Source organism: Doryrhamphus excisus, linkage group LG22 (genome assembly GCF_037039965.1).
Source record: "Doryrhamphus excisus strain RoL-2023G ecotype Guam linkage group LG22, RoL_Dexc_Guam_v1.1, whole genome shotgun sequence".
Classification (NCBI taxonomy): domain Eukaryota; kingdom Metazoa; phylum Chordata; class Actinopteri; order Syngnathiformes; family Syngnathidae; genus Doryrhamphus; species Doryrhamphus excisus.
In genome coordinates, this window is record NC_136378.1 from 10,357,717 (window position 1) to 10,369,850 (window position 12,134).

Sequence of the window (12,134 nt, forward strand, 5' to 3'; positions counted from 1 at the left end):
ATTAATCTCAATCTCAAATCGAGGTGTGAATTTCCTCGCAGTTAAGACGGCGTAAATGCGAAGCGTGTGCTGCTATCTCAGCTGGCCCTCTGTCTCCAGCTGGAGACCAGCCGTTTTAATCAACAGCAGGCCTCCACCCAAGCTCAATAAAAGACAGCATTCACAAATAGGAGCAAGACAAGTAATTGATCTCCTCATGCTTGCACCCCACTTTTATTGCCAGATGACTACATGCTGCAGTTGGGTGTGTGCGGATATGCTCATGGTATATCGCGTGTGAATATGAATGAGGAGTCTATCTGGGAGTCTGAGTTTGGATAGAAAGGTAGGCAGTGCATTTCCACTCTCATTATGTTCCCTTTTTGCACTGCCGTTATTGATGGATTCCTACATTGACACCTGCGCTGTCTAATGAGATCCAATACAAGAGCTCGATCAAAAATCCTGCCTTTTCCGAGAGAATGTAACACTGGGATTTGATTGACACTGACAAAGAGATACTTATTTAATGTAGTGTGCTACTACACTGCATCTGGGAGCGGTTTTCCGACATTTTACTTGTTTTATACACTAAATAAGCAATAATGGAGTATAGTTCCCCACGACTACAAGTTAAAACTACAATAGGGAAAAACTGGCCAATCACAGGGCACATATAGACAAACAACCATTCACACTCACATTCATACCTATGGACAATTTGGAGTCGCCGATTAACCTAGCATGTTTTTGGAATGTGGGAGGAAACCCACACACAGGAAAAACATGCAGAGATGCCCAAGCGGAGATTCAAACCCAGGTCCCGATCTCCTGACTAGCCATTAACCACTCAGACAACGTGCGGTGAGTATACATGTAGCACAGTTAAAAAAAAAGCCTGCAATGTTTACATGTTTATTTTTCACTGTCTTTTCGTCAAGCACTGAGATTTTGCACTTTGTTGGGTGGCCATTGAACGTGCCAAGGATGTGTGCTTGTGAGTTTAAAATCGGTCTCAAAACTTGCATGAATTATCGTTCATCAGTGGTGAGTCCATACGGGGGCCATTTAGACCGTCACACAATTCCACACAAACACTTTTCAGTGGCCTCAAATTCCTGGCGATGACCCTGTGAGTACCTTTAAATGCGTATTTTGGGGCTTAAACCTACTTTTCAACCCAAAACATGAAGAAGACTCACGTCTAGCAGATGTTACCAATAGTGGTTTAAAAGAACAGATTGAATAAATAAATGTATTTATCACAATTCATAAATAAAATTGGCAAAAATGACTTCAAACCGGCAATTAGCAGTCATACATTCAATAAGAGCTAATGTTAGTAGCTAAACTTTTCCAAATCGCCATCATTAGCTGAGAACAGACATGGCTAACACACACGCCGTGCCTTGCATAGTTGGATATGACATTTGAAAGATAGTACCCCCCCCCATGCAGTACCTAACCAGGGCAGACAGAACCTTTAAGAGGAAAGTTGATCGCAGTCACTTTCTTTTAATGAGCCAAGTCTTGGCAGCCTTGAATTATGTAGGAAATATTGTGAGTAAGATGATTGACAATAAAGTTTTATTTTCACTGAAGATGGTCTGATTGATGCTGGCGCGTTTAAAGCCAAAGATATGCTGATCCCAATGTAAATGGAAGCTTTGATGACATTGTGAGCAGGATTTGGATATTTGAGATAAATTCCTAATAACTGCTACTATTGTACCCCCCCCCCCCCCCCCAACCCACTTTGAGGTCTTTCCAGTGTAAAATGCCACGAAGCAGACAGACCTTCTCTGCTCCTAAAACTAATTTGCAGCACAGAAGCAAAGATGAACCGAGATGTCAGCAGTCATCTCGGCTGGTTTGAATTCCTTTCTTGACTTTTTGTCTTTTCCTCCCCGCCTGCTTCCTGAATGATGTTTCCTACACACCTAATATCCAGCGAGCACGGGAATGTTTGTCCGTACGTGTGTGCAGATGCCTGCCGCTGCATGCAGTGCCGACCTTAATGTGAGCAAGCAGGGCCTTTTAATATCAGCACAGGCTGAAGTGGAAGCACTAAGCAGACAAGGCTGCATACTGAGGAGGGAGGGATTGCCTTTTGAACGACAAGGGCGATTCATCAATTTTCTCAATCTGTTGGCCAGCACCTCTGTGCCAAACACACACACACACACACACACACTCACACGTGGGCCCTGCTGACAGGTGCTATTATTACCGTCTTATATTGCATGGAGAAAAGAAAAGAGGGGGCTTCGCTGATGAATGCTATATAGACAGCAATCCAGTTAAAGGTGATACACAGTCAAACATGGAAATGCATTTATACAGGGCGGGGGGACGAGGGGGGGGGGCAGTGGCAGGCAATGACCTGATAATGACAGAGAAGGAAAGAGAGAGAGATTAGGGGGGAATGTAAGCCCCAGAGGTGGGTAAGGCAGAGGGCACAGAGAGGAACATAGAGGGGGGGGGATAAGGGGATAAAAAGACAGAGGAAGAGTAGAGAATGAAAAAACATTCTTTTATTCTTATCAGTGGAGAGCTTAATTGCCTTTGATGAGTCTAATTGGAGCTTTCTGAAGTCTAATGGCAAAGGAGTCCTTAGAGACAGCAGAGCACACATTACAGTAATGGCTTCACTCCCAATCTCTTCTGCACCAAAAGTCCCCTTCTTGTCTCCTCCGTCCTGGACTGCTTGGAAATGTTTGCGGGTGCTTGTAGAGCATCAATGATCATGCTGAGCAGCACAAGCCTATGGATGGTAGCATCTGTATGTGTGTGTGTGTTTGCAAAGTAGCAGTAGCAGCAGTATTGGGTATGTGTTGACTTAATTAGGTCTGTGTGCTGCTCGCTTTCCTCTCCTCAGCAGAAGTTGATTAGCAATGCCAGCTGTCCCCAATGTAATTCAGGGTGTGCATGTGTGTGTGTGTGTGTGCACGCGATATACGAGCGTATGGGTGTCTGCGAGCGTGTGTGTGTGTGTGTACGCGCGAGCTGCCAGCTGCCACGCGGTGCTGCCAATCCTCCATGATTAGTACCCACTGGCAACTGGGCTCAAACTGGTGCCAAACAGACCCAGGAGGGCAACATGGCCCATGGTAATCCACCATCTCTCTCCTCTTCACTCTCATCACTTGCTTTGTTCCTCCAAACTCTTTGCCATACTCTTGTTGTCATACGAGACACACAATGTGAGGAAAGCTGGAGGGTCTCTTATATGCCGATGCGAGTATCCACGAGTGGAGTGGGATCCATGCCTTGACACGGTTGAAGGTGCCCGTGCTTGGCAAGGAGCACCACAGTCCCGGTGGATGACCTCTCCGGAGCCTCACCTGTTGAGACGCTTCGATGTGCCACCAGAGAAGCCAAAAGGCACAGGCGGGGGGGATGAATTCATTCAAAGAGGCAACTTTGGAATAAGTGAATGTGACAAGGTGAAAGAGAGGAGGGCTGGGAAGAGATGGGGTGTTTATGCATACCCTTTCCCCATGTCTGGCACATTAAAAGGCTGCACACACACACACACACACACACACACCTACACACATTTATAGGCTTGGCAGCGTTGAAGGCTGTTGGACAGCTCTGGCATGGCAAAGGCTGCCCACCCATCTGCCCTCTGTCTTGGTAATGCAGTTAGAGTCAATACGCATGTGTGTGCTGTGACTGCTTCCACACATACAGGACATACCAGCCCAGGACGCCTCCTTTGCCACAAGTATACAAACAGACATGGATTCTGTCAATGTACAATAATTAAAAGACATGCAAAATTAAAAAAAAGCGCATGCCAAGGATGCAGCCAGCACGCTTTGCACAAAAGTGATTTTGTCAAATGTTGGCACTTCCAGCAGGGCTTACATGCTAAGTCCATCAGTGGTTGAGATTACAGACAGATTTATGTGATTCACATTCTCCCCGGAGACCTGTGTCCACGCGTCAGTTAATCACTGCTTCACATTCACTCTCTCTGCTGCTCTTTTCACCGCCTGGCTATAAATCTACACCGATACATTCTGATGTAACACTCGGGCTATTCACGCCCGCCATCAAAAATCACGTGCTCGGTATGGATCGCCCACCCTCTGCATCCCGCCTTCGACAGGGTTAAATCTCAATAATCCCACTAATCAAAAGGTTAAACCTCCCACTGACCTTCACCTGCTTCATAAACGGACGCAAACACTTTCCCTGATGGGTGGCTTCTTCTTCTGAATTACCCTTACTTATACTATTGTATTTTCATATTTTTGCCATACGCATTTTACCAATTGTGAGTACAGCTGCTTCCAATGTGAAAGAGAAAGTGCATTACGTTGTTACCAAGCAGACTAGTGAATGGGAATTGCACCAGCTTCTCTAATTGCAACCTAAACTGCTGTAATTAGCGAGCACTGGTGCATACGTTGGATGTAATACCTGTGTAGATGAAGCGACCAGGTGTGCCTTTGCAGAACTGTTTGGATTTGTAGGACAGCGTGACCTCCACCACCCCGGGGATGTGTCTGGGCGGAGTCTGCACTCGAATGGCATGTGGGGTGATCAGCTGTGGATAGAGAGGTTATTATTGGTTAACGGGACTTACCGACAATATAATATTAGTACATGAATTACATGATAACCACTGTTGTTGCTGGTCAGTAACGAGCACGTGCGGTAGATCCCCGCTTTCTCAGGGTCTTACGTTCCGGGAGCACGAGTGAGTGGCGAAAAACCAGGACTTGAAAAATCCATGAATAAGTCTACTTTTGACACCCAAGTCCTTCTGTTAGCTTGATGTTGACGTTCACTTAAAATTTTGGATCAATATTTGCAATAAAAGTAACGGTTATAATCAATTCAATTCATAAAACCAACAAGATTGGCCTCCAGAATGCTAACCATTGCTTTTAAAGTTTTTGGTGTATAAAAAGTATAGGTTCTCCCTACTAATGAATAATAGATACTAAATGTAAATGTAGGTATATGTTTCACTTTTGTGTCTATGATGCGTTCAAGGACTAAGAAAGTGTGAACTCTCAATGCATAACAAAAAAAAAAACATCAGTGCATTTTAGCTGTATTAGCATGTATTTATAAGTGATATAAGCATATTATATATCATTTTGAGGAAAAAAAGACAAAAAATCTGCAAAATTGATGGCTTATGAATGCTGAATCATGAATGTGAGGGGATTTTCCCCGCATTTTCCCCCACTTTTTGTCTGAGAAGGCATTTCATTGTACGGTAAATTCATAATGTGAAGTGATGTTCTGGTTTTGGTTTCTTTTAACGATAGTAAGTAAAGTATTTCTATTTAACATTGAGGACTATGTACAAATAGTTAGTTTCTCCCTGTCATTGTGTGGATTTACTCCGGGTATTCCGGTTTTCCTCCCACATCCCAAAAACATGCATATTTGATAGAAACTCTAAATTATCCATAGGTATAACTGTGAGTGTGAATGTTTTTTTGTCTATATGTGACTTGTGATTGGCTGGTGACCAGTACGGTGTGCGTATCCTGTCTCTCAGACAAGGTCAGCTGGCTTATATTCTCCAGATCACTCATGACCCTGAACGTGATAAGTGCCAGACAATTAATTAATTTATTTAACATTGCAATGGACATAATCCATATTTTAATAGTGCATGCATTCATCAGTAAACTTTGCCCTTTATTGTCAGTCATAACACAAATAGTGTTAAACTTCCAAGGTAATGACAGAAAGCAAAATAAATCAAAATATGATGCCTTTTTTTGTATCATGTTCCTGTAAATCAGCTTGCTCTGAAGACCTGAGGTGAGCCAATAAAGCCCAAGGCAGTGTCATGCTCGAGATGGTTATCAGTGCTGACATGGATCTTTACAGAGGGCTTCAAAAGTAGTTACTGGTCTATGAATAAAACAGCCCTCCCTCTGCAAACATCTATTATGCCGTATAAGTAAACGTATGATATGTTCATCCTCGCTGCCCCTGTCTCGGTGTCTGTCAGCGCTAGCTGTCGAGCTGCCGTGAGCTTACATTAAAGCACCACAGTTGTCTTTAAGAGGCTCACTTAGTGTGGCTGATGAGCCCACTCGCCATGTGTGTGTGTGTGTGTGTGTGTGTGTGTGTGTGTGCGTGTGTGTGTGCCTGCTGAAGTCTCTTTGAAGGAAAGCGGCAACAAGACAAAACACAGATGAGACCTCACTGAGTGCTCGTTTTCCGCATCCTGTGCCCAAATAGCACTCAAAGCTAGAGGCGCTCAAAAGCTATCAATGCTCCTGCCAGCGTGTATGGATGTGTACGTGCACGTGTGTTGTTCAAACCGTCCCTTTTATTGCTCACTTAACTAGGCTTTCATTCTGCCATTGTCTGACCCCCACTCACGTACCGGAGCGATAATATAGCGAGCTTTTTATAGAATAATTCTTTTACTAAAGAGAAAGCTGTTTCACCGCGCTGCTTGCTGACCTTCAATTTTTCACGTAGACTGAATTTCCATTTTAGTCATGTGGCAGATGCTTCTTACAAAGGGATGCACATTTTACAGATATTAATTTCATAAAAGACAACCGGGGAGCTGAATATTTTGGAGAGAGGCTCCAAATTAGCTTTCTTACAGATAACCAATATAATGATATGGTCAAGGGCTTAATTTCCAATACTGATATCAATGTAATTCACGCTTATGGACAATTTGGAGTCTTTATTCATCATTGTTTTTGGGATGTTGGAGGAAACCCATGCAAGCATAAGGCGAACGTGCAAATTCAACACAGAGAACCGACATTTGAACTCAGAACCTTGTTGGTGTTCGCCATACATGCTAATCACATGCACCACCAGCATGCCGCTCCTATATACATTAATTTACACAACACAATCAGCTCCTTTTTATGGAGTAGCATATTTGTTATGCTGTGACCACATTGCTCAATGTTTTGCCGCTCAAATGGCCTTGTGTTGTGTCCGTACTTTCACACTCAACATTTGTGTGCACGGGGCTATGTTTTGACACAGCCTTGGGCAATATCCACACAAACGCAGGTATCGGAATGTTTATAAATACATAAAAACACATATATTTATGCACTTTGGCCTTCCTAAGTTTGAGTTAACTTTTTTATTTTGTTAACTTTATGTTCATGTGCAATATTTATACGTCGTTTCATGTTGTGCAAACTACTTAGCCTGAATATTTTAACATCTTAAGAACTTGACGATTGTCTTGTTTTCCTCACTGAGACACTAATAAAGTGACAGCACTCTCATATACTGTTCAATATATGCCGGCACCTGTCAATCAGACCCATACTCCACTAAGTTTTACTGCAGAGTTGCATCATTTGCGTCAACAGTCACCATTCTAGCAGTATTTTAGTCATCTTCCTGTTTGGATTACAGTTGTAATTTGCTTTGGTCAAATACGGCTTAATCTTACGTTAACAATGTGCATATTGAAGAAAATGTTACATGCGTTTTGCGGGAATTACGCACATAAAAATGGCTAAATGAAGGAGTTAAAATGCCACATTAAAAGTGAGAATGCCTGCATTGGTCACTAGGTGGCGGTAATTGTTTGGTGAGACAAGCACTGGTCTTGATCGCCAAAACAATAGGCTTTTATTGCAGGTTTGAATTATCACATCAGAAACGATAATAATACTCACAGTGATAATAATAATAATAATCATCATAAAAATAACAACACGCGCTATACTGTTGTGGCCGTAATGCAGTTAAAGCTCAACTTTGACCCCTACGACGTCTCCACACGTCCGGATGATATTTATTGCAACATATGTTTATATGTTTATGTCTTCAAGGGCCTGTTTGGCCTGATTATGTCTCCCATGTTGGCTAATACAAACGTAAAGGTGGCTGTACGGATGTTATTTCATGTATAGAAGGCTCTAATAACATCAAAATCCATATTTTGCACATCATAAACATACTATAACTATAAAAATGTTGCATTTTTTGGAACCAAATAACCGTGATAAACGAGGCTTTCAAGACAAGTGAGTTCCACCGTTTAAAGTTATCATCACAATGAGAAAAACAACACGGTAGAGTGTGGTAGACTAACCTCGCTCCACACCAACATGGTGCCAAAAATGACCTGCAAGCCATCAAAGAAGTTGTCCCCGATGATGATAACTGTAGCACCCCCTGTGGTCCAGCCTTCACTGGGGCTAATGGCTTTAATGCTGGGGGTTGCTGAGGAGATGAAGGGACAGAAAAGATGAGATGTTAAGTAACCTAATGACAAGCCCATAAAGATCTTTGCTGGTGGCACCATAGCGAAGACCTTTATGGGTACGACACATGTAACCGTCCCCTCTTAGTCTTCCCATTGCTCACATACACACACATACACGCACATACACACATTACCTGCTCTCCTGCTCCGTCCCAGGGGTTGAGAGCGAGCAAGGAATACTAATGGGAGTGATTATACGCACCCCGTTATTAAACATCACCCCTGCCCTGTGTGCGAGGGCAGCGGTGGTGTGCTTGTTTTATGACACGTGGCAAAGCGCGAAGGCGTGTAAATGTCAGGTGTGCTGAGTGTCTGATCAAAGGCCATGCGACCGGGGAGCGCGGCTGGGCCAACAGTAGCGCTGCCCTCGGAATACACCGCCCTCATTAAGCAAACACTTAAGACTTGCTCAGCTATCTGTTTCCTGCATACGGTCACTCCGGAGAATGGAGGGTTCATTCAAGCTGGAGTAAAATTTCTAATGTGTTTTCTGAGCTTTCTGTGTTTCCTCTCAAAGCTTATTCTTCTAGACTTAGCTGACAAAGTCCATGGAATAACAACAACAAACCTCATTTCAGTAACTGGTGTTCCACTGTTCTCCGTGACCTTATCTGCTGGTATTATGGACTTAGAGATTGCGGGATGTGATTGAAGAAAAGAACAACATGGTGGAAATATATGTTTATACAAGCTAAACCTTTTTATCGCTTGTCTGACATGCTGTAATTCCGCAAAAGCAGCATAATCCACTTTAGACTAGGCTGACTTTTTTTTTCCCCCCCCGAAGCCTAGCCTTTGCTCTTTGCCTGACTCCGTGTTCTGTTGATCCTCCCCAACAAGCCGGAATGATATTTAGCCTCCCGATACGCCTGCAGAGATCAACATTCACCAAGCGCCAATCTGTGGCTGTAATCATGGCCTAAGATGCCTCCTTTTCGCAGCCGTTGATATTATGTGCGCTCCATGCGTGTGCGGATGTGTGTGTGTGTGTGTTTGGATTAACCAGATGGTGGAACGTGAATCCATGTGATAGGATTATACTTTGGGGTGTTCCTCTGTGCCATCTGTTCAACTCTATGCACTGTTCATCTATTATCGCCTGAAATGAGCCCCCCCAAAGTTGGGTATGCCGCGTGCACGCACTCAACACAGCGATGGATGGAAAGTGAAGGCAAAAACAAAAAGGAAAGCACGGCGTCTCCTTGCTTAGCATTTCATCTTTGCTTTGTAGCATCAAGCACTTTCTACTCCCGCCTCACGTCAGGACTGCTCCCCCTTCTCCTGTCAGGGCCCTCTCTCTTCTCTTCCGTCACTCCCGTTGTTCCTTCTTCCAACCCCCATCATCAGGAGAATAGAAAATCACAGGGAGGAAATTCCCAAACAAATCTCTCTGACACAAGGAACATCTGTTAGCGTTGTGTGTTGTACTGTTGTTTCTTTGTAACATCCAAGCCTTTATGATGACTCCAATATGTCTCATCTTTGTGAACTTCTCTAATCGGCTGTGAGACCAGGCCAAGCGGTCCACTGCACCTCCGGAGAATAGTCATTAAAAAGACTTAACCACGCTAATGCAATCTACCATAGGCCATCATGTAAATCCTGGCTTTTTTTGTCATTATCATCCCCGAGGTTGACTGTTCTCAAAGAGAAAAATAAATATGTTTCTCTTATTCAATCTCTAGGAAACAGAAATGAGAAAATAACTGGATTAGAGATTTGGGAATCAGTGCGTGCTCCCTAAATCATGTGCACATGTCATTATGAAGTATTAAAGGTTTGGGTCTGACTGTGCCGGCGCAATGTACATGGTTGTGTTTAAAAACCTGAGGGATGGGGAGTGATGGAGGGCTGCGGGATAAAAACAGGTCTCTGAGGAAATAAAGCCAGTGTTGGCTTTAAGCAGAACAGACCTCATAAGACAAGTAGTGCTTATGCCAGGCAGAGTAGAAGGCCCAGAGGCGGATACCTGAGGGGTGCAAGACACCAGGGACATACAAGAGACTCACTAGCTACCACTTTCTCCTCTCTTAGCGCGACTTAGAAACACTACAAGAGACCAAAGTGAGAAACATGAGCGAGAAGAAAGGCGACAGGCAGAGGAGGGAATGAGCTCGGAGACAGACAGTAAGAAGGGGATGAGGAATGTAGGGGAGGGGAACTGTGAGGAAGACAAAGAAAGCTGATGTTTCTGTATGTTCCATGGCTTTAGTACCGTGTTCCAGGTAGGACGGCGTGCCTTCCGATGGATCCAGTCTTCGAGCACGGCGCCCGTGTTTGGAGTTGTTGTGCACAAACATGTTGTCAGACACGGCCAGGACGTGACCCTCCACGCTCACCGTAGTTGACACAACCACCTAAGACCGGGGAAAGACAGACGAAGGCGTGGAACTGGGAAAAAAGCTCAAATGGAACAGTACAAACTGAAAACTGAACAATTTGAACGAACCAAACCAATAAGATGATGCACTATTCACTGAGAATCCACCATAATGTACATAAGACCCATGCAATAACTACCTACCAGGCCAAAAATAAGGTCAATATTTCATTGGACTGCCTTTGGAATGCATTCACTGTGCCTTCACCACCAGGGGACTTCATGGCCTAATCTGATTATTCAGTATATTCGCGTACTGTAGGTAGTCAGTGGACCTCCAGTAGATTGGGTAGATTCCAGACCTGACCAACTGCAGCAACCCCCGGGCCTATTTGCTTAGTTAAATCCACATGCCGAGCCTGTTTCTAGCCAAGCAGTGTACCTTTAAAGCGTGCTGTTAAAAAGTGTGCATTACAAGTTTTATAGTACAGTGGAACCCTAGTTTTCATGGGTTTCTGTTTTCAACTATATTCAACACACAGTATACCTTGGATTTCTTATAGTATTTTGGTTATTGTATGGCCAAATAATGAGTTTGGACACTATAGATGATCCTGTAATTGTCTTTATTATGTGTGTGAGTGGTTTATTTGTTAATAGAATGCACAGTGAACGATGAACATCTCAGTTTCAGGCTCCTTTCTTTCTCTTATTCAGTATTCTGACCATGCAGAGATGAGGCGTTCAGGCGTAGTGTATATTTCAGAGCATTTTTAATTACACCTCTAACCAGTGAAGTTTGTAACGGACTAGAATGAAACAACCTCCATGTTGGCCCTGACTAATTGCTGCCTAGTTTCATATCCCATATGTGCAAAATACATTTGGATGCTTGTGCTTCTACAAGCTTTATTTTGTGTTTGTGTGTGTTTTTTTTTAATTAGTCTGAACTCTGAAGCATAAGATACTATGTCATGTTAATGCTAAAAAATGAACTGCTAATACAACAGGTGTACTACAGCATGCTTTGTGTTTGACACATCCTGCTTTTTATTTTGTATAAAAAGCAGTGCAGCCTGGTTCCTATCATGGTACTATAATACTTTTATGCACATACTTGTGGTAGTTTCTCACCTGAAAACGCCTCATGTCTCGAGGGTTCCCAGCATTCTTCAGGCAGTTCTGGTTGCACTTCAAGAAGAACTTGAGGAAGAACCTGCACACAGAAAAAAAAAAGAAATTAAAAGATGAGGACATGTCTGACAGTGACGGAAAAAAAAAAACATTAAACAGGACAAAAACAAAATAAAGCATCAGCAGTGGCAGATAGTGCTCTCACACTACATGCCGCAGTCTCATCCATCAGTACTTTATGACAAAAGGCAGTTTTCAATGTAAAAACTGCTGCGGGATATTGAGTAAGATGCTACCTTGTATATCCATCTTGGGGCTGCTGTCACAGCTTGCCATAAACTCACAGGGGCATATGCAGCCCCCCCGCACGCCCCAACCCACCCCAAGCGGCAAAGCCCAGTGACGGAGGTTGTAGTGTAGCTACTATGCAGCTCAGTGTTGCCATTCCTGCCGCTCTCA

The 12,134-nt window shown here is 43.6% G+C and overlaps 1 protein-coding gene across 3 annotated transcripts in view; it reads right to left on the minus strand.

The window, feature by feature from the left end:
* Positions 1-12,134, minus strand: part of LOC131110251 (transcription factor COE1) — a 56,538-nt gene that overhangs the window by 18,377 nt on the left and 26,027 nt on the right. For all 3 annotated transcript variants that reach the window (XM_058063170.2, XM_058063168.2, XM_058063171.2), the window contains exons 7-10: positions 11,676-11,757; positions 10,437-10,578; positions 8,048-8,178; positions 4,411-4,537 (exon numbers count right to left, since the gene is read on the minus strand). In XM_058063170.2, coding sequence (XP_057919153.1) covers positions 4,411-4,537; positions 8,048-8,178; positions 10,437-10,578; positions 11,676-11,757 — 482 coding nt within the window. The remainder of the gene's footprint in view (positions 1-4,410; positions 4,538-8,047; positions 8,179-10,436; positions 10,579-11,675; positions 11,758-12,134) is intronic.